Source organism: Dermacentor albipictus, unplaced genomic scaffold (genome assembly GCF_038994185.2).
Source record: "Dermacentor albipictus isolate Rhodes 1998 colony unplaced genomic scaffold, USDA_Dalb.pri_finalv2 scaffold_44, whole genome shotgun sequence".
In the NCBI taxonomy this organism is placed as follows: Eukaryota; Metazoa; Arthropoda; class Arachnida; order Ixodida; family Ixodidae; genus Dermacentor; species Dermacentor albipictus.
This window is the reverse complement of record NW_027225598.1, coordinates 644,753-668,088: the sequence shown is the minus strand read 5'-3', so window position 1 is coordinate 668,088 and position 23,336 is coordinate 644,753. Positions and strand designations below refer to the sequence as shown.

Genomic DNA, 23,336 nt, shown 5'->3' with positions numbered 1-23,336 from the left:
ATGATAAAGTTAGAAATGCTTCCTTATATAGCATTTGTTACCACCATTTCTCGAGAGTAGTGTTTATGAAACTTCTCTTTTCTTTTAGCTTTTATATTGCCTAAAACGGCCATGTGATCAAAATTATATGTGTTTTTGGTGTCCACGCCTAATGTGGTGGTTGAAACAGAAGAAAATGCTCGTAGGAAAAAAAATCTTGCAGTTTAGCCGGGAGGGACAAAGCATTAAAAGCAATAGCAAGGTTTATGTAAAACTCATGCGATGCTGTTCAAATGGCGCGATACCTGGAGGCAACTGTGTGCTGGCAGGTATATGGCATCTGAGAACGCGGTCGTATGAGGAACGCTAGCAGTAGTGTTTTAGGCGTCACATCCTGATTGTACACGGCAGGACACTGAAGAAAACGCATCGGTGTTCGCAGCTTCAGCTTTACTGCTTTTTTCACTCGGACCATCATTTTGCGCACATCTACATTGCAGGAACGCTAGTGTTGGCGAAACGATCAAGCCGTGGCAATCACGGAAGGATGAACTGTGTACTGCCTCCGCTGAAGCAGCCAACTGAGCAGACTCTGAGGTTGCACCCAAAGGCAATACGTACTTCTCGCTTCACAGGAGGCATCGTTAACCTCCGCAGGCAGACCGCGCATGCGCCATCGATCCCTTTACAGCAGGACGACGGTGGCAGCCATGGCGACAACGGCGCGTGACGAGCCCCGTATTGAGAAAGGCATGTTAACTTTATGTCCACGCTTGACTCAGCCTAAATGAAGCGTGTCGTGAACAGGCCAAAGGAAACGCAATGAGTGTCAAACGCACGTTGACTTCAGGAATCATTTAGATCAAGTCCACCGTCAGCTTCAAGTTAAGAAGCATTTCTCAATACAGGGGTAAGTGTCATACTGATATGTATTCAGCAAGGTTGCGTACTGCGCTGCCTGAAATGTTACCAGTGTCGTCGTTTGTCAATTTTCCAACGCCAAGGTATCCAAAACGGTAAAATGGCCATACGTTATACACAAAAAAGATACACACGACGTTATACTTCATAGTGTATTTCCGTGCATTATTCACATTCATGGGACCTCTCACGGACTCCTCTTGCTGAAACCGCATCATCCAAGTACCGGTTGTAGCTGTTGGACACAAGAAAAACAAGCAAATAAAAATCGAGGCAGGAACCACTTTAGAAGCTCTTACAACCAAACTGATGCCGCTACCAGAATGTGTATGATTTCATTATATATATATATATATATATATATATATACATATAAATTCGCCTTCGCCGCCCCCTATACAATATCCCTCACAGCCTGCATGCTGATTCTTGCATTGACAGTGGAATCGAATCATTGAACGAACTGAAGGCATCCATAACATAGCACTCAGACCGAAGAGCACCTCTCACTTCAAGGCTGAACACTGCAGTTTAAGGACAAGTCGAAATCCCACGGTGCGCAACCTTCGGATTGCAACACAAAAATATACGAGTCGTGTAGGAGACCGCACAGCTCTGAAAAAGAATTGAGTTAACAATGTTAATTGAAACAGATGTTAGTGTCTCTTAGACGATGCCAGCTGCTGCTATTGCCTTAATGAATTAGTGCTCTCGAAAAAGTATTGAAAAATAACTGTGGAAAAAACTACTGTGACAGCCGTTTTAAATTTTTATACACACAAGAAAAGTGACTGTTCCGGAGCACTTCGCAAGTGCATGAGTGATCATGTTTATGTAAACTTGACCACACTTGTAGATGGAAGACATAGCCCAACCTGCACTATTGCAGAGATGCCTCTTCTATCTTTTTTTTTTTGCTTTACGCTTTATGGGTTCCCAATCAGGATCTTTCTGATGGCCAATTCTGAGCGACTCGCATCCTTCATGGTTATGCACAGAGGAGACCGACTTAGTACACATTAGTAAACAGTACATTATTATACGAAATACTAAAGGCTTACGTTTGAGCTAAGTGTATTGTTAACGATATTATATTTCAATGGTGTGAAGTCAGTGCGAAATTGCAATGAACGGCGCTTCTGACACCATTGCGCGCGCAGTTCGCTAAAATGTTGTACTAAACTACAGGCTGCGGCAGTTGACGAGCGTTGACTTTTAAGCGAGAAGTTAGACAATATATGTGCATTGCTAGTTTTCTAAATTCCTGGCTGCGTTATGTTCACCGAGAGAAATCGACTGCATATATTCTTAGAATGCATTGCATCCCATAACAGGGCAGCTGACAAAAGAGATGGTGAACTTGTGAGCCATTACCTTCGAAATTCGCGATGGGAGAGCTTATAAAACGAGGAATGCACCAAGCTTTAGGAATGTATGTTGCAGTTTTAATATATCTAAAAATGCTTAGACGAACGAATGCTTTTATTCACGCGGGTCTATTCTTTGTTTCAATAGACGCTTAGTCGGCAGCTAAGCCCTGCCTGAATACCGGGTCTCCGCATAATGTTCGGCTATCGGTTCCATTACAGCTGTATTGCACGCCAATCAATTTCAAACATTATCGCCTCCTCTTTTCTCCTTCCCCATTTTCTTCATGTTTGTTGGGATATATCCTTCAAGAGAAGTGCTGATTGCACTTTGTTTGCATATGAAGTAACGGTTAGCATCCTTTTTTTCGTGTTTATATGGATGAAGTAAAACTGTTTCATCTTTAACGACTGCTCTAGGTTCGGCGACGCAGGTCGCTACTATTTTCCTGTTGTTTTGTTGCGGAATTAGTTCTTAACTTTTACCATAAAATTCTTAAAGTCCACATTCATAATAATTCTGAAAATGAATTTAACTAATAATTTTATTGCCCTTTAACACCTGTCCCACAAGTGTATACTACAAGCTACAACGCCCTGCGTATGAAACTTTCTAACCCGCACTGGTATGGTTTCCCCGTACGATTGAAAATTTGAATTCTAGGCACAGTGAAATCCACGAGTGAACTGCGTCTCAGTTTTCGGGTGGAATTGGCAATCCATCTATTGCACTTTTTGTTGGTATTGCTATATTTATCATTCTTCTTTTGTGCTATGCCTGATTTCAATGTAGTAGAATGTGGTACGCACTCATAGTATTGAATTGTATACTTCCGTCACTCTCTCTGTTATCTGCTTATGCTAGAGGTCACTGTATTTTACAAGTAAACGTACAGATAAAAAACGTCACATATCTCAAAGTTAGGTCAAACCGTGCCGTGCCATGCGTGGCGACGCCCACTGCAACCACGTCTTTCGAGTACCATTCTTCAGAGGATATATTAAATAATGTTCCATGAGTTTGTGTGTAGTTTGCGTGAGGCATTTATTTTTTGTTGTTTAATGCAAAAGAGGCTCTGTTACACGCTCTTTTTTACGTTCGCCTTTTGAGTTTTCTTGCACACTGTTTGCACAAATGTTGCATATTATACCAAAATATTACACCAAAAGAGACATGCTTATCTTTACCACCGTAAATGATTATTGCTCATTGTGGTATCACAGGAATAAAACCGATTAGAAGCGCTTCTTAATCGAGAGGAGTAAGAAAAGAACCAGGCAGCTATACTGGGGAGAGATATGGCAGAAATTCTTTACATAGTATAATGGCCATATCAAAGGCTACTGGCCATAAGAAAAATAGCATCGCAGGCATTTCATACCAACTGTTGTTGTTGCGGCCAGTATTTAAACGACTTTATTCCTCCAACAACGCCGCCAGCCAAGCTACCGCCGACACCACTTGCCACGCCACCTGCTGCACCACCGATGACGCCACCTGCCACACCACCTGCTGCACCACCGATGACACCACCTGCTATTCCGCCAGCCGCTCCTCCCCCAATGATGCCTGGACCGATGAATCCTCCGCCACCCTGCGCAAGGGAAGCTTAGCAAGTGGCAGGATGCCATCCTAAAACCACCCTGCGCTAATATAGATCGGCTGAGCAAGTTAAGCTCCCTCATCAACATTTACTTTTTCACGATACGCACTCACACTCCCCCGCGTTCCAACTCGCGCCTACTCACACCCACTGCCGCCGGAGCAGAGCTCAAGCGAAAACCAGGCTTGCTCCAATTCTCGCTTGACGAGGAACGCCGGCAGTGTGTGTGTACCCGCCTTCACACATGGATTGTGCGAGAAATCGCGCGGACGATAAAGCTGTCAGTGTCATTAAGCGCCCGCTGAAAAGATCTGATCTAGCCTAACGTGTAATGTCCGCTCCACTCAGACCAGTTTATGGGCCACTGGTGTAATGCACCAAAAGATCAGACAGATTTTGCACCACGTTTGCAGTTCGCTTCTCTCAGATCAGTGCGTGCACTACGGTGTGGTATGAGCGCAACTTCTCAGCAAGAGCGCTAATGCATGCGCACACAACGGTCATGCTAGCAGCGGAAGCCAGAATGCTATTCTGGCTCTGACCAGGCCGACTCAGCGGAGCGTGACAGTGCGGCCTCGTGGATTCGTCTTGCAGCCATAGGCACGGCGCGCACAAGGAACCTAATCCTGCATGTGCGGACCTTGCGAGTACCGTTCGATATCGGGACAACGCGACGATCGGACAGCAGCGCCAACAGTGCCAGTGACGGCGGCGAAGCGCGGCCAGTGGCAGTATGCCGCAGTTATCGCATTGAAGAGACCGGCAAGTGAACATCCTCACCCCATGTTGGGTCCAGAAGCTCTGGCTGGAGACTTTCTTCATTCCCGTGTCTGGGAAGTAGCCGCCACCGGGTATCTAGAACAGAAAAAAAAATTTAATGCTTCACTGCGTAGTTCGCGTCTCGGATAGTTTTGACTTAGAAGCCGACTGGCTTTTCCTAATAAACTTATACTTATGCCCATTATACTAATTTTAATCGTCTCTTAACCAACAATTCTATATTATAGAGAAATTCGTTTTGGGATTCTGTTGTCATAGTGGTGTTCCTACTGCGGCGAATGATTGGGTCTCGGAAGTCAACTCTGAGCCGGTCAAGAATGGAGCCACGACTGAGCTAGTTAATAGGGCCTCATTTTCGACAAGGATAATGACCGCATCAGGTACCAGGTCCTGTTCAGCAGTGCAACAGTATGGCAGACTAAGAAATCCTTGTCATGTGACTTTAGGTATGCAGGACTTGCGTCGTTTATCGTAGGCGCCAAAAGCAATGTGCTTTTGCAGCGCGAGAATCAAACTCTTAGTTTAGTTTTTGTTAAATATAAGGCCTCGCTACAAATTAGACAATAAATTTTCCGCAATTTACACGAGCAGCTGTCAATATGTTGTACGTGTGTGCGTTGGCATGTGTTAAAAATGTTAGAATATGGAAATTGGTAAGGGAAAATATGGAAGCGCTAAATAATTAACTCCTACATTTAAGCTAACCCTTTGTGATGAATTATCAGAAGTGAGAATATGTTTGACTTAGCAAATTAAAGGAAATTAGACCCCCCTGGCGTTCGAAGATGTTAGCATCATTGACACTTAAATTAAGATACCAGAAACCGTACATCTCTATTGTGATTCTGGCCTTTACAATTGCTTGGATAAGTGTAGCGCACAAATATAAGGCGTTGCTTACCAGGATATGGCTTCTGACTGCAGTGAAGCCTGTGAAGACTAAAATATACAAGAAAAGGACAAAATAAGTTTGCAATATTTTCGAATTCTTTTGAAGAGCTGAAGAAACATATCACATGCGAAAATTTAGCCTTCCAAAATGATGCACAGTTCATATGACTTGCATTCGCTTTTTATTCGACCATATGAGATAACAGAACTTACACATATCTCAGGCTGTTTGTGTGGAGCTTAGAACCCTATTTGTCATACTATAGGCACATCAGGGCATGAACAGCTCTCAACAGGACGGTGAGACCTTATTACAATCCTTATATTCGAAGACACATAACCAGTTCATCATGGAACGAGAGATTGCAAATTACTAAATTTGACCAAGAACCAGCCAGCTGCATCTATTAAATTTACAAGCGGGCCATGTAAACAACACAGTAGAGCAGGCGTCACGCGTTCTGGCAAGAGAATAAATGTACTTAGAAGACTAGGACAATCACCCGCACATTCAAGACCACGCTTTCCATCAGAGATTCGCTTCACTGAGCTGACTATAGCGGTCAGGTCTGTCAGTACTAATTCACTTCTGGAACATACCACACACAGCCATAGCTTTCATGTATGCTTCTTCGGATTTCTACGGGCATATTCAATGTGAAGGGTTAGATTTTCTGCTGCATTAAAAGTCAAGAGGAAAGCTATGATCACAATAAACTTAGTGAAAGGGAAAACACTTCATCACTAAACTGCCTAGTAATGTGTCACAGAAATTTCTATATAGGTTGAGCTATACTTTGCTATATCACAAGTAGTTGTTTCTTGATTTCAACGTAAAATCTGCTCTGTGAGGGATCGTCGGGAAAAGAACAGTGATTCAGGATCTTCCATGTTGGTGCATATGCTTGTATCACAATCGTCTTGTGCTATTTTTTTTGTCGTTCCCTCGCTCTCTTTAGCCTTCCCCCCCCCCCCCTACCGTGGTTGCTTACTTGCTACGGTGTTCGGCTTCTAAGCACAAGGTCACGGGTTGGAATCCCGGCCGCGGCGGCTGCATTTCGATGGGGTCGAAATACGAAAACACCCTTGTACTTTAATTTAGGTGCACATTAAAGAGCCCCGCATCAAATCGGGGTTTTGGAAGGTAAGGCCCCACAATTTAATTTTATTTTTTACCCTCCCCCATGTGTAGGGCAGTCAACCGAGTGACCACCTGGTTAACTTTCCTGCCTTTTCTTCTTGTCTTTTTCTCTCTCTCTCTCTCTCTCTCTCTCTCTGTTTCTCATGAATAGAACAGTAGGTTATCGAGAAGCGATTAAAAATTATTTAATGGCTATACTTCCAAGGAATAAGAAGTCAAATTGAAGAATAACACAAAAATAGCCACAGCAACAAGTAACTATCTCATTCAACCCCTTTGGTGACAACCTATAACAAAAAGATACTGATATAGGACTTTTTCATCCATAGCGGGCTACATAAAAATTCCAGGTGTAACGGAAATATTTTTCCAAAAGTCGACACAAGTAAGAAAAATAAAAGAGGCAATGCCTCAAGACCCACAAACGAAGAAATATATTTCAGGTAGAAAGTTGCGCTATTAACGGGTCGTAAAATGTAAGCAGGTCTGGTAACGGTCACAATAAACAGGATGATTGGTCAAGTAAAAATACATATTACAATCGGTCAAATATTTATTTAGAGAAGCTTTGCACTATCCTTGAAAAAGGATAACCGTTCACTATAAACACATTTTGTGTATTAGTAGTATTTATAACATGTTTCTAAAACTTATTGTGGCACTTCTCATACTTATTGGCGTGATCTCATCCAAAAAGGTGAAGCCAGAAAGTATGTTGTTGCCAACATCTACTTAGTTACAAATTATAACGAAGACTTCCCTACGCATATATGAGCTTGAAGGTAAATCGCTAAAAAGTTCTTAGTATAAATAACTTAGCCAAATGATAGAACTAAAAAACGTTGGTATGGCATTAGAATAATAATAGGATTGCTTTTAAAGCAATTCGCTTTCTCAAGATACTTCACGCATATTCCGCGGACTATCTATGTTTGTCTCTAATAGTTTCCTGCTAAACTGGATCACTACGTAGTCCATGGTCTAACGGATAGCGATGAGCGCTGCTGGTCTCAAGAACAGGCTTCAAAACCTAGCGTCAGGCCAACTCGCGTCTCTAGGCATGTGACACGCGCTCAGTACCACTTTTTATGAACCTCTTAGATTGCCACTTGCGTCATTCGGTATGTACCAGTAAGTGTGCGTCACTCTGAAACAAACCTTTTTCACGCCAACATCGCTAAATGGGCACGTGGAACTTAGGGCTACCTACCATCCCGAGTTTAGTGGAACAGTCCCGGCTTTCAAGCAAAAGTCCCTAGTCGCGACTCTATGCAATGGGGAGGGCTAAATGTCAAATCATCTGTACTTTATTGCGTTAAAGCTCATTAGGTGCTTCACGTACTTTCCGGAGGCGATCTATCTATCTGCGGATGCTTGTAACTAAGTGTGTTTCCGCCTACCTGGATCACTATGTAGTCCGTGGTCGAATGGTTACCTCATTAGGCTGCTGCGCTGAAGTAAAAGGGTTTGAAACCAGCCATCGCACCAGCAAGGTACACCGAGTATACGCCAATGGGAACATGCATACCGCTCTTCAGCGAACATCCTTCATCCCCACATGTGTAGATGAGGGTCTGGGTCGGCACTACATTTTGAAAAAACACTTCAACGCCGACTTGCGTCGCTGGGTATGTGGCACTATTTGTGTGATGCTCTTCAATGAAGGACACAAACTTGGGTAACCATGTATGTGCAATTCGGAATGTGCTGCTCTACAACGGCAGAAAAAAAAAAACATCCTTTAAGTTTCTCCGAATCTGAGCGGAATCAAACCAACGTCCCCATGGTTCGTCGAGGTAAGCAACCCAACGCACTAGAAGCCTATGAATTAGCTGGCGTCTTTCACGCCAACGCAGCTGCGCGATGAATGGAATGGGTGTGTGTCGCTCTCCAATAAACCTCTTGCCCACTTGGGGATGCCAGAGAGATGGATGAAAAACGTTTATTCAACGGATTGAAAGTTTGCAGGCAGAACATGGCCCTTTACATAGGTGGAGTTCTTTGTCTGGGACCCCACTGGACGAAGCTGCTACCCGCGCCCGTTGGACTAGACCCTTTGGGACTCCAGCGCCGAGCAATTGAGTAGGGCTGCCTCCCATGCCTCTCTAGTGGGGGAAGGGTTGGGGGGCCCAACGGAGCAGACGTGCCTCACATCGGCTCCACCGAAACGCGATTTACGCCCGTTCCAATGACCGTAGGACAACAACCAACATATCGATTGCACCGATACGACACCTGCACCGGGGCATCATTTTCAAACCGGTAGGCGAATTTTTTACCTCAATATCGAAGCTTGGAAATTCGAAGTGGACGCAGCTGCGTCGGGTAACAAACGCGGCAAGAACGCTCACAGAAACGCACGGCATTCGCTACACCTAGGCGTGGTCTGTGAGACCACTGCCGCCTCAACGATACGGAAAATGTCTCAGAAGGCCTCTCAGGAGCCAATGACGGCTACCGGTACAGCCCCGCCGCCAATGTGCTTCACCTCAAGGCACTCACCGAACAAATATAACGAACAATCTTCATCCACCGAGATGGAACACGAGTTCGACAAGGACCTCATCGAAACCGACCCGACAAATGCCGACCGCACTGACGGTAGTTGGCGCAGTTCTACAAAGAGCCAAGAAACAACGTAAGAAGAACGAAAAAGGCAAGGAAGCCCAATCTCCGAAGCAACGCGGCTCACCAAGTTGGGCAAAATTCGCCATTGGGGAACGCGGCGACCATCCATTAGGTGTGGCCGACAATCAAGGAAATCGCTTCCACCATCCAAAGCGTAAGAGCCTGCCAGCACTACCAAAGGATGATGTAAAAATCATCATACGTCCAACAAAAGGATTAACAATCGAAGATGTACTAATAGCAACCTTGGCGACTGCCATTCTCAAGGCAAGCCAACCAATCCCAGACCATCTCGAACTCAAGATGTACTCGCGAAGCGAGGGAGAATCACAGGCGTGGATTTCATCCTCCGCACTCGCCCCGTGTCGAACATTATAATTTTATCGGTCAGTAGCACGGAAGTCGCCAACGTACTCCGCCGCATCACGCAACTCGAATTGAATGGACGTGTGCACCAGTTGAACACATATGTAGCTTACCCCGACAACGGCTATCGAGGTGTGGCTCACGGCATTCCAGCGGACATGCCCATGGGGCATTTAGTAGCCAACATGCGAGTACGGACACACGGAGTTCAAATCTAACGAGCTGGGATGCTAGGCAAGTCATCCGCGGCACTGATCACGTTCACAGGTGGCTCCCTTCTCAAATGTATTCATCACATAAGAGGAGAGATGTAACTCCATTCATACAAGCCCACTGTTCAAGTATGCACGGACTGTTTCCAAGCGGGACATCCACCGGATGTGTGCCCCCACCCGATCAACATCTGCAAGAAATGTGGCCTGAAGCATTCCCACACCCTTTGAAATGAGTGTGTGATCAAATGCGCCATGCGGGGCGGCAGGCCACGAGACTGGCAGCAACCAATGCCCACAGAAACTAAAAAAACATTCGTTCCAAGAACACCAATCGCTAGTGGGCCAGAAGAGACCGCGATGGTTCAGCTTAAAGGATGAGGAAGACAGCCATCGCCACAAATCTACATCTCCTAATGGCAAAAGGAGTAGGAGCCCCTCCAGGGAGCCGTCTAGGGCCGCACAAGAGCCAGTGTCCCGGCAGCAACAGCTGTCACAAAAGCCTCGGGTGAGCTGTGCGACGGTTGTATCTCCCAATGCTCCGCCACAAACACCAAGCACACAGCGGGATCCCGGTTACGAAATACTTAAACAGTAAAACGCGCAGCTACGCGTACAACTTCGAGAGGAGGCAGGCAAACGACAGCGATCCGACGAGAAAATTAAGGAGCTAGAGGAAGGCCCCACAGGCAAAAATGCAACTCGAATTATATCGTAGGCAATCCGCCGCAGAACCGACACAAATCGCCGCAAATACCAACACTCTCACACGTGTAGCGAACCAAAACTACTAACACCAACACCGCAAACACCGAATAACGAAGCGCCACATGCAATGGTACAAATCCAACTATCATTGTCAGAAACCTTTAAATCATTGATGCACGAGATGACAACTCTCGTGAATCAGAAGCACCTCGCTTTCCAATCACAAATTCTCGCAGAATTCGAGAAGCACAAACAACAAGTGACGAAGCAGCTAAAAACAGCAGCCGAAACCACAACTACTAAGAAACCCGCCATAGCAGTCGGCGCCGGATCGGCCAAAAGCAAGACGGCCAACCGCATAATTGATACAGACGGCTCGGACACCGAGATGTCAAAAGTATACATAAGGTGTGGGAACCATGGCTACCACAGTTAGACGGAAAGCAAAACCAAACAACCCGGAACCATTAGAAATCTGGCAATGAAACTGGCGATCCTTCGCTAGAAAGGCGCTAGCTCCCGACATAATATGCCTTCAGGAGGTTGGGCCCAAACCGGCCCGACTACAGGGCTATTATGTTATGAGCGAACTCCAAAATCCTAAAGTTGCCACGCTGGCGAACAAGACAATCACGGCACAAATAATATTCCTCTCCCAACTTCCCGGAGAAACCAATACCGTAACGATCAGCGTGCTACCGCGTAAAAGAGGAAAAGCAGACAGCATCATAACATACACCTATAGCCCTCCCAAAAGCAAAGATCTGTACCTACTCCAAATGTTATCGGACACTCTGCAATAGCGACCATAGCGGGCACCAAAGACCGGATGGTGAAATTGGGCGCTTTCAACGCACCACATACAATGTGGGACTACGCATCCACATCCCCTAAAGGAGCCCTACTTGAGCAATCGGTTGAGAACCTCGGCATGCAGACAGCAAACCATATAGGCATGCCCTCACGCACAGGTAACAGCGTGAGCAGGGACACAACACCCGATTGAGCGTACACGCTAAACATCAAAAACGCACAGTGGGCATCGCTAAACGAAAACTTGGGGACTGATCATGATCTGATTCGTAGTGTTCACTCTCCACCCCCAAATTACGTAGAACGATTGGCACAACGAAATTAACCGATTGGGCAAAATACAGTGAGCTCCAAAGGAACCTCGACGCATCAAAGGCTCCCGACAACATAGAAGAATGTACAAACTCATCCGGTCAACACACAAAGACACTGGAGGACCTCGTGGTAGATTCCCACCTTGTAAACTTGCGGGTCAATAGACACACATTAGTTAAGCGTTGGAAAAAACAACGCCTGAACAAACAGCTACGTGCCCGCATAACACTTCTGGCGGAGCAAACGCAACAACACGCAGCCGCATTAGCGAAAAGCGAGTGGGCTACGTTCTGCGGGTCCCTCTCGGGGACCTTGGGAACGGCTGGCACGTGGCGCAACCTTCGTGGAATGCTTGACCCGGATAGCACACGCACGGAAAGCAACAAACGACTCCAAATCATATCGGACACTTTCCCAGGTACAGACGCGGAACTACTAGAGAAATTTAAAGAACGATATATAGGACCACCACTAAACACAGACGCCCCAAACGAGACGCGACCATACCTTGGAAAGGCCAATTCGAAATTAGATGAACCATTGACATATGCAGAAGTCTTTGAGGCAGCTCAAGCAGCCGCCAAAAACTCGGCTCCTGGCCCTGGTGCCATCACGAACGCGATGCTTCAGAACCTGGAGGCTAGAGTCCTGACTAGAATCACAGAACTCTTCAATGGCGAGAGCTGGCTCAAAGGCCAATTGCCCCCGAAATGGAAACACGCTAAAATTATCATGATCCCCAAGTCTAAAAAGATCCCCTCAATAGACGCTCTGAGGTCCATTTCTCTCGCCTCTTGCGCGGGTATACTGTGCAAACGAGTAGTACAAGTAAGACTGCAGTGGTACCTTGAAGAAATAAGATTGTTTCCACACACGACGAAAGGGTTCCGTATGGGGCTATCCTGTCAAGGCGCATTGTTACTGATCAGAGAAGTATAAACATTTTTAAAACAGGGTTGAAGTGCCTCAGACAGGCTGGCCAACGTTTCGATAGCTGGACCTATCTTCGTCAAAGGCGGCCTCGTCATCCTCGGCGTGTTAGTTTTAAAGGGTTAGTGCAGTGACGTCACGTGCGGGTGTTGTCGCTGGCGGCTGGTTTTAAAGAGAGAGATTACAAGAGGGAACAGGCGTTGTCGTCCGACGTCTGTGAGCCTCATTCTCAAGACGAAGGGACAAGAGCGTGAGAGTGGGCACGCGGGGAGGAAAGAAAAGAAATAGAAGCAGAAAAAAGGGGGGAAAAAGGAAAAAAAAAGAAGCAGGGGGGAGCACGGGCCGTACCAAGACACAACAAAGGGGGGGGGGTGAAAGAAAAAGAAAGAGAAAAATGAAATCTTTTAAGAAATACGGGGGCTTGGGAGCGTGTTGGGGATGTGAAAGGTTAGGAGGTATTCAGGGGAGTCGTTGGCGGCATGTTTTTGAGGCATTAGAACGGCCGGTCAAGCAATAGGTCGAGTAATTTTGAAATAGTTAAGGTGGCGGCGAGGAGTCTGCGGTGCAATGTGTGGGGTGACTGAAAGTCAGCGGCATGGTCTTTCAAGGGGCACTGCCCCACGCGCTTAACGTAGGTGTCGTTACGGCGGCATCCAGAAGGCGATACTCCGGGTTGAGCCGCCGAAAAAGGCATATTGACTTCGGAATGTGTTGTCGAGGGGGTTTCAAAAAAAAAAGACTAAAGAAGGGGGCAGAGGGAAGGGGGGGGCGAAATCGGTATTTCGGCATTTCAAATCTGAGCTGCCGGAATGACATTGTTATTAAGGAAGCAGATAAGGGTGGAAGTATAGTTATTTGGCCAATAGAAAAATACAAGCACGAGGCTTACAGACAACTAAACAACCCAGAACATTACCGCAAACTAGATAACGATCCGACATTGTCCTATACAGTGACAATTACCAACAGGCTGAAATCACTTTTGGCTGATGAATTGATAACACCATCAGAATACAAATTTCTTAAACCAAGCAACAAAACTGCCGGACGTTTTTACCTCCTTCCGAAAATTCATAAAATTCCATCCGCTGAACTATACACTGCTATTATCCCAGGCCGTCCGATAGTATCAAACAACAACACCCCGACAGAGAGCATCTCCACATTCCTTAACCACTACCTTGGTAACTTGCCGAAAACACTTCCGTCATTTGTACAAGATACGCCCCACCTGCTGAGAATTATAGAAGACATTAATACTAAAGGCACACTACCCCACAACACAATTCTCGCAACACTAGACGTCACGGCGCTGTACACCAACATTCCAATCCCTGATGGTTTATCTTCGATAAAACAAACGCTGTCTAAACACAGTGCACAACACTCTACTGAAGTTTACCTGTCTCTCCTTGAATTAGTTCTCACACATAACTACTTCGAATTTGAAGAGAGTTACTACCTACAGATACATGGTACAAGCATGGGTACGCCTTTTGCACCAACCTACGCGAACATATTTATGGGGATTCTAGAAACAGATTTCCTATCGCGCTGCACTACCAAGCCCCACACATACCTACGATACATAGACGACATACTCATAATCTGGGGACATGGCCAAGACAGTCTAGATAAATATGTATCCTTTCTAAATTCTGTTCACCCGACAATAAAATTCACATCAGAATCCTCAACTGAGCGCATAAACTTTCTGGACACAACAATATACATTGACAATGGTGAACTAAAGACAACGCTGTATAGGAAACCTTTCGACAAACAACAGTACCTAGAATATACCAGCCACCATCCCAGACATTGCAAACAAGGCATCTTTAAAGGCCAAGCCACACGACTACGTCGCATTTGCGTTGAAAACCAAGACTACATAGATAGACTCGATCACCTTAATGAAACGCTATCAAACAGGAACCACCCAAACAGTGACCTTCAAACAGCTTACATCGCTGCAACCAAACTTGATCGAGCCGAGGTCCTCAAGCCCCGCCCGAAGATCATAAGAACAACAACGCCTCTTCTTACTACTAAATTCTCAAACGCACTCCCAAACGTGAATAACATCCTAAGTAAATACTACCCGATTCTCACCAGCAACCAGAAACTTAAGAAGATTTTTCCCGACCCTCCCAGAGTAGCCTACAGACGCAACACTAATTTTAAAGATGTTCTTGTGCACGCCAAACTACAGAAAAAGAAGAAGTTGGGAACCAATCCCTGTGGTCGCCCCAGGTGCTCTACATGCAAACACATTCAATCCACTACTACAGTAAAAAGTACAGCGTCGAATTACACACACAAACTAACTTCGGCTTTCACCTGCACATCAAGCAATGTAGTCTACTGTCTAGAATGCGCCGCTTGTAGCAAAAAATACATAGGTGAGACCGGACAACAAATCAATACAAGACTCAATGGTCACCGCGCGGACACAAAACACAATTTACCCAAAGCAGTAGCCAGCCACTTTAATGAACATGGACATATGTTTGACAAAGCAAGGCTCTATATACTACAAACAAATTTCCGTTCCCCTCGCGAAAGGAAGTACACGGAATCATACCTCATACACAAGTTTAATTGCCTACACCCGACAGGAATTAATTTGGCACGCGGCAACTTAGAATCTTTAAAAGCTGTAACTTAAATCTGAAACTCTCATATCATCAACCAATACACAAAACACATTAGGCCACCAGCCAACTTTAATTCTTAACCTCACCTACTCTTTCATTTCGGAGGAAAAGGGGAAAGGGGGAGAAAAGGGGAGAGGGGGACAAGGGGAAAAAAGGAAAAAAAGTTTCCTGCCTACTACTCAATTTAATGTACTCTTTCAGGATTTTACGTCTACACCAAGTGTACGATCCCCTTCTTCCATGTACACTTGCCCGCGCCCCCGCTTCTGCACGCGTCACCCTCCTGTTTGCTATACCGATTTCGCCCCCCCCTTCCCCCTGCCCCCTTCTTTAGTCTTTTTTTTTTTGAAACCCCCTCGACAACACATTCCGAAGTCAATATGCCTTTTTCGGCGGCTCAACCCGGAGTATCGCCTTCTGGATGCCGCCGTAACGACACCTACGTTAAGCGCGTGGGGCAGTGCCCCTTGAAAGACCATGCCGCTGACTTTCAGTCACCCCACACATTGCACCGCAGACTCCTCGCCGCCACCTTAACTATTTCAAAATTACTCGACCTATTGCTTGACCGGCCGTTCTAATGCCTCAAAAACATGCCGCCAACGACTCCCCTGAATACCTCCTAACCTTTCACATCCCCAACACGCTCCCAAGCCCCCGTATTTCTTAAAAGATTTCATTTTTCTCTTTCTTTTTCTTTCACCCCCCCCCCCTTTGTTGTGTCTTGGTACGGCCCGTGCTCCCCCCTGCTTCTTTTTTTTTCCTTTTTCCCCCCTTTTTTCTGCTTCTATTTCTTTTCTTTCCTCCCCGCGTGCCCACTCTCACGCTCTTGTCCCTTCGTCTTGAGAATGAGGCTCACAGACGTCGGACGACAGCGCCTGTTCCCTCTTGTAATCTCTCTCTTTAAAACCAGCCGCCAGCGACAACACCCGCACGTGACGTCACTGCACTAACCCTTTAAAACTAACACGCCGAGGATGACGAGGCCGCCTTTGACGAAGATAGGTCCAGCTATCGAAACGTTGGCCAGCCTGTCTGAGGCACTTCAACCCTGTTTTAAAAAAGTTTATACCACAGTGTGCCATTCCATCTGCCAGCCCCTTTCTTGTTATCAGAGAAGAAGTTATAGCTAGCATCGCCCGCGGAGAGGAAAGACTAGTGCTCGCACTAGACCTCAAGGGAGCATTTGATAACGTTTCGCACAAAACAATATTGGAGGAAATCGAATTGACGGGATGCGGAGAACGAACGTACAACAACGTGCCGGCTTTTCTCACCAACCGCACCGCCACAATAGGAATCGGTCGAACCGCTTCCTAAACGTTCAAGATGCCCAGCAGAGGAACACCCCAAGGGGCAATAATCTCATCTTTGCTGTTGAATGTAGCGATTTGTCGCTTAGCTGGCGCGACAGCTGGACAAAATCACTGATTTGGGTTACACACTGTACGCGGACGACATAAAGCTGTGGGTAGCAAGGGGCCCTCTGGAACACAAAGAACATGTACTACAGCAAGCAGCCGAGGCAGCAGATAAATTCTCGAGGAGCAGTGGCCTATAATTGGCCCCGAAAAATCACAGGCCATTCGGCTACACTCGAGGGGCTACATATCCAACGGACCTGTCAACATCGTTGTGCAAGGACACACGGTCCAAGAAGTTATGGCGATGCGTATCATGGGTTTCTTGCTCCAAAGTAGCGGTAAAGCATCCCACACCATCAAAACACTGAAGACCACCACAAGTAACATTGCACAAATGATATGTCGCGTAACTTATCGGAAAGCTGGCATGCAAGAACACGACACGCTGAGGCTCGTCCAAGCACTAGTGATAAGCCCAGTCACGTACGGCCTGCCCTACCATTTGTTTAGTCATGAGCAGGAGAGGGAGGTCGACATCATAATAAGATCAACATACAAAGCGGCCCTCGGACTACCCAAGGGGACGTCCACAGAGCGCCTGCTAGCCTTAGGAGTGCACAACACATTCGAAGAGCTAATCTCTCAGAAGGAATGCTTGAGCTACACTCACGCAGGGTGGGCCCTGCTGACAAGGGCACGTATTTACCCACACCCACAATTTATCAGCGAACACTTATTACCACTACCGACCTCAACACGAGCTCGAATAACAGTGGCCCCCATACCCAAAAACATGCACCCGGAGCACAATAAAGCAAGGCGAAAAGCACGCGCACAACATATTAGAACAATGTATGAAAATACTCCCACGTACAATACAATATACACGGACACAGCCGTGCATTCGAACGTACACTCGAACGCCAGTGATCCCCAAAAGAACGTCAGGAGGTGCGCAGTGGCAATAGTCGACACGAATTCACCCGCCGTGGTTGCTCAGTGGCTATGGTGTTAGGCGGCTGAGCACGAGGTCGCGGGATCGAATCCCGGCCAGGGCGGCGGCAATTCGATACGTGTACTTAGATTTAGGTGCACATTAAAGAACCCCAGGCGGTCGAAATTTGCGGAGTCCCCCACTACGGCGTGCCTCATAATCAGAAAGTGGTTTTGGCATCTAAAACCCCTTAATTTAATTTAATAGTCGACACGAAAGCACCGCAACAATTTACGGCATTCGCCAGGGCAGGTACTCCGGCGGCTGCAGAAACTTTCGCCGTGGCAATGGCTCATGCGGAACGCACGCAAAAGGGCGTCACCATATTAACAGACTGACAAGAAGCATGTCGCGTGCTTCTCACGGGCCACGTGACCAAAACATGTCATTAATAATACCAACGAAATTAGCCCACAACCACTGGATCGTGTGGTGCCCAGGTCACACAAGCCTTGAGGGGAACGAACTGGCCGATTTGCTAGCCCGAGGTGTTATCAACAGGGCCAACTCGACTGGGACGGTCTCAGGTAGCCTCTGTATAATAACCCCAATCCACAGAATGCCCGGGAGATTCTCGCTCATCAGCGTGCAATCAGAAAGAAATACACTCCCCTCACCCACAACTGAGTGGAGAGGAAGCCACCAGCTTGCGCAAACTTCAGACCAGGGTATACCCCCAAGTTAAATTACAAAATACCCTGTTCACCACTCGCTACAGGCCCGACTACCATGTTGCGGCGGCATACCAACACTACAGCACATTACATGGGATTGTGAATCACACCCGTTTGATAAAACACACCACACAATGGAGCAATGGGAGGCATAGCTAACCAGCTCAGACCTGTCGGGACAACAGTCCTTCATAAGATAGGTCAAGCGGGCGGCCGAGGCCAGCGGGGCCTCGGACTAAAGGGATCCGACCAATGCACGTAAATCTCTCTCTCTCTCGCCCACTTGGGTCTATGAGTATGTGCCCCTTAGAGCGCGCCAAGTGAGGAAATGATTCCCACCATTCGTAAGCATTGGTGCGCCACGCTTCTCGTCTCGGAGGTAACGCGTGGATTGCTCGGCAGTGCTACTAGATGGCGTAGCGTGTCCATAATGAAGCGCGAGAGGGGCGCTAGAGTGCTGCATGACGTCCATCTAAGCGTTCTCACGCACTGGCCCGGCAAGCATCGCTTAGGCTAGGTGCAGGCTTTGCGGCGGCGGAGCTAGAAACGCCAAAGAGGAATCCCGCTGAAGCATAGGCCGCATACCTCACCTCACGCGTTTCGATGGTGGCAATACGTTGTTTCGCTATATTCTAAGCGCTTTACGTCCACCTTTATCGTGGGATAAGTTTCGCCGCTATCTGAATGCCTTAGCTTCTTTGGCTATATATCTATCTATCAATCTATATATATATATATATATATATATATATATATATATATATATATATATATATATATATATATATCCAACCATCCATCCAACTGGTTTCCCTCCTACTTTGATCCCTGTTAGTCCATGGCAGAATTTGTAGGGCACCGCGCTGCTACGTCGAGAGAGCTGCGTTTCGAACTAACCATTGGAATAACATAGGTAACTAATTATGTGGAAATCTGTACATACGTGTCTCTCTTAAATTAACTTCTTTCACGCCCACATAGATCTATGTAGATGCTGCACTTTAATGCCATCTTGGAACACTCGTATCGGCCACTCGGTCTGTGCTGGACATCAATGAACACCTGTGACGCCAAGTTGGGTAACTAGATATGTGCCATTGGAAAAGTACAAAACTAGACTGAAAAAACAATATTTTACGCTTATTCGATGCTTGGCATAGTTAAAGCCACGTCACAAGAATTCCTCATACACAGCAACCCGATGCTTTAACCGTCGACACCACGAATGCAATGAGTATGTGCCGCTTTTCGATGAATGTCTTTCACTCCAACGCTTTAGCCAGTTGGTCCAAGAATCCACTGGGGGAACGCCGCTCTTGAAAGAACCTCTAGCCAACTTGGGAAACTGAGTATGTTCGGTTGGGTGGGCGGCAAGAGAAGGAACATTTCTCAGCGTTTCATAAACACCGACGTGCGGGGCTTCTTGTCTCTGAAGACACGCTCGAACGTCTCGGGACTGCCGTTCGATGGCGCAGCGTGTCCATAAAAAAGCACGATAGAGGAGCCCCGTCGCCCCATGACGCGTTTCTCAGCATTCGCACGCGCCGGTGCGCCTTCCATTTCGAAGGCCACGCAAGGGCTTCGTGGCGGTTCCGCTAGATGGCATCGAGGGCTGTTAGGTGAACATTGTGGTGACAATTTGTCATCGCCCCATTTCAAAGAGGATGCCAAAAGATAATCGACATCATCACAAGCGCGAAAGCAGAGTCCTGCTGAAGTGCCTGCCTCATACGTAAGTTTGAGGGCGGCCGTACGTCGTGTCGCTGCATTGATTCAATGCTAAAGGCACTACTGTCGACCCTCATTCTGACATAGGTTCTGCGGAAATGTTCTTTTTCGAAAGAGCAACAAATATTAAACCATATTTTCTTTTTATATTGTCTGAGAACTCGTTTACATGTCTTTGTTCTTTTCTCTTTTGTTTAGTGTCACATGCCTAAGGCTGGTGTTGTCGTGGTTCTAGTTCTATTGTAGGTGCCAACCGTTCCCGGTACCACCTCTTGCTGCATTTGTGGCCACGCTAGTCAAACAACTATTGTCCTTTTTTTTTAATAGCGATACGGTACGACGAGATATGTGTGGAACGTGGTTGCACGTACAGACTGGTGGCTGCTGTCTCTGGCGGGGTCGGTCGTCGTCAGCCTCCTTCCCTGCCTCTACCCTTCCCAAGTTCATGCCCTCGGAAGTAGGGGACCTTAGTGCCGCCGGCTAAATGCCTCAATGACAGCAAAGGGTTTTTAAAATTGAGGTTGTGTGAAGCAGAATGAGCTCCGCGTTAAATACATTTAGACGACTTGCCTGAATGAATATTTTCACTCACGTTGCGCACGGCCTTAGTGGCGCTGCCAATAGATAGTCCATCGTGTCCTGTTGAAAGCGAGAGAGATGAACCCGGCTACATAGTGGGCATCGTGAATGGCGCATTTTGGCGTTGGCACTTTCGTGTGTCGTAAATTGATTTGCTGTTAATCGCATTGCGTCGACTATAATCACCAGATGATCTGACTTGAAGTTGTTTAATGAACTCGCCTATATTCTTTCACATACCAGTTGAATCACCTTGTTGAAAAATTTGTCGCGGAAGAATCGCCTAGTGCTGCCGAATCTCACTACCACAGGTCTGAATCACTTCAAAATGCATGAGAAGTCTCTATAGCATACATTCGTTCATAAGCCATGTTATGATTTCATAGTCATTTTAGGCAACAAATTAAACCCATTGCGGCATGTGACAAATAAATCTACTGCAGGCGTAGCTTACCGATGCGAAAGAAGTTACTCGCAGTTTGTAATATTACTTCAGGACTTTTAGGCTACATGATGTGGTCGAGCATCACAGGTGAATAGGGATGAGCGACTAATAATAACAATGATTTACCTACCATTGTATTCAAGTTACCACGTCGTCATCACGATCTCGTACGGTAAAAAAATATATAATGCTCAGGAGATACGCGGGGACCACTTTGCTTTAGCTATGAAGGTTTATACAACGTACTCACTACAGTGTCCCATCTCTTAGTGCCCCCCTATGTGTTTGCTTTTGTTTTTCGCATAACTATTGCAATACAACGGACACATATTCACATTGTGAGGATAATCTTTGTAGTCGCCAAACTCGATAACGGTCAACGTTAAGAAAGAAATTCACTTACATGCAAAGAGGGCCAACACAAGCCTACACCACATCGTTTCTCAGGGTTCACGGCACGCCGCGGTGATCGTTGGAAGGGGCTCAGCTGTACGACCGAAAGGAGAGCCCTAAATACTTGCAGCTCACTTGCGAGACTTATTGCATGTGGCTGCATTTCTTTTAGAGGCCTGAAACTTCAGTTCGGAGTAACGAACTCGAGCTTGCCTGCACGCAAGCAACTGGTTCCGCGTGCGCGAACAGCCTCGTAATTGCTTTTCGCGCGGTGATGAGCGATGAATGATTTCAGCGGCGCGTCTTGCGGTTCTCTGCAGGCTTCCAAAGAAATGTGCTTGTCTAGGGAGAGTGAACAGTCCATAAACGCGAAATTAAATTTCCCAGCCGTAAGCGACACATCAAACTTTTTTTTGTGCTGTGCCTTCAACAAATCGCCATAAAATACATTACCTTCTCGACGAGACCTTCCACAGCTACTTTACGTTACTATAAATCTACACTTGCTTCCTTGGCAACATTTTCCTGTAAAGGCAGATGGGTATTACCCAGCTGTCGCATGCAAATTTTCCGTCTCTTCTATTCCCATTTCTTCTTCTTGCATGTAGTGCACAAACAACGCAAATGAGGAATTCCTAACAAAAAAAAATACTATGGAAGCTGAACGCGAAAGCTCGAACTGCGCAGGTATTTTTGTTGTCAACGCCAAACATGTCATGGCGGGTGATTGAGATTCCTGCAAAACTCTGGAAATCTAGGATATTTCCACATCGAAGTATTCTACACGCGGGTATACAGCAACATAATTTCTATAAACTAACAAATCTGATATTATTAATGGTTTCGAAACACTATGGTCGTGAGACAAATAGAAGCGACAGTTACAAAGGCTATTTCCAAGGCTCGTACTACCAATTTAGAAAGGCTGAAAGCAGTCAAATCCTACTTACCCCACGTGAAGTATTGTACTTGGTAAGGCCAATAAGCCAGTGTTCCATTACTTTACACGACAGATATATAAATAGATGCACCACAAGTGCCCGGTAATGTTGACAGCCAGGATTTGTTAGCGAGAGTTTCTAATCTAACAAAAAGAATTAAAATGAAAGCGCGTTCACAATTTTATGTCCTGTCAATGTCTCTGCACTGTATTGAAGTAGATCTCTTCTCTCAGGTACACATGATTTGGACTTGAGTAAGTGCAAAAAGTGTGTTTCTCTTCAGCTGAGAAATCCGCGCGCTACCTGAAAGATGTCTTTAGATAGGTGTTGAGGATGAGGTTCTTCGCAGTTTCTAAGCTGTCCAGCCAAGTTCACTCTTTCTTGTGTTGGTGGAAGTTTAACTGGATCATAGGCAATGATCCAGTTAAATAAGTTATTATAATTAATAAATATAAATAAAATTATAAATTATTATCATCATCAAGGCATGAAGGATGTTTTACAGAAATTTTTCACGTCTGCATTTCGAAGCTTTTATGCGATATATCTTCTGTATTGCATTGTACTCCCATGCGGCGATGGATAACTAACAACTACTTGCAGGCGGCAAAATGTACTCAATTCTTAAAAATTATTGAAAAAAATACAATGTCCTCTTCCTTGTTTTTCTCTTTTTTTTGCTGAAATCACTATATTACAACTAAAGAGACTGTTAATAGGTTCATGAGAAGAAAGCAAATTATGCTGAACATCTTTCCGGCGTGAAACAATTGCTGTCTATATTAAAGTTTATAATGCTTGGTCGCATGTAATCACAGTGCGGAACAGAAGAGAGATCTTAGGAGCCTTAGAAATGCAGACTCTATGAAATGGTTCTATAAAATTTGCTTGAAACCTTCGCTTTCA

The 23,336-nt window shown here is 46.0% G+C and overlaps 1 protein-coding gene across 1 annotated transcript; it reads right to left on the bottom strand.

Moving 5' to 3' along the window:
* Positions 1-1,038: 1,038 nt before the first annotated feature.
* On the bottom strand, positions 1,039-21,636 carry LOC139052917 (uncharacterized). The gene is made up of 5 exons (XM_070530066.1): positions 21,500-21,636; positions 5,553-5,590; positions 4,652-4,726; positions 3,650-3,862; positions 1,039-1,135 (listed from the first exon to the last, which is right to left on the bottom strand). Exons 1-5 carry the CDS (start codon positions 21,531-21,533, stop codon positions 1,115-1,117), a joined length of 381 nt encoding a protein of 126 aa, XP_070386167.1. The 5' UTR covers positions 21,534-21,636; the 3' UTR covers positions 1,039-1,114.
* Between the last annotated feature and the right edge of the window lie 1,700 nt (positions 21,637-23,336).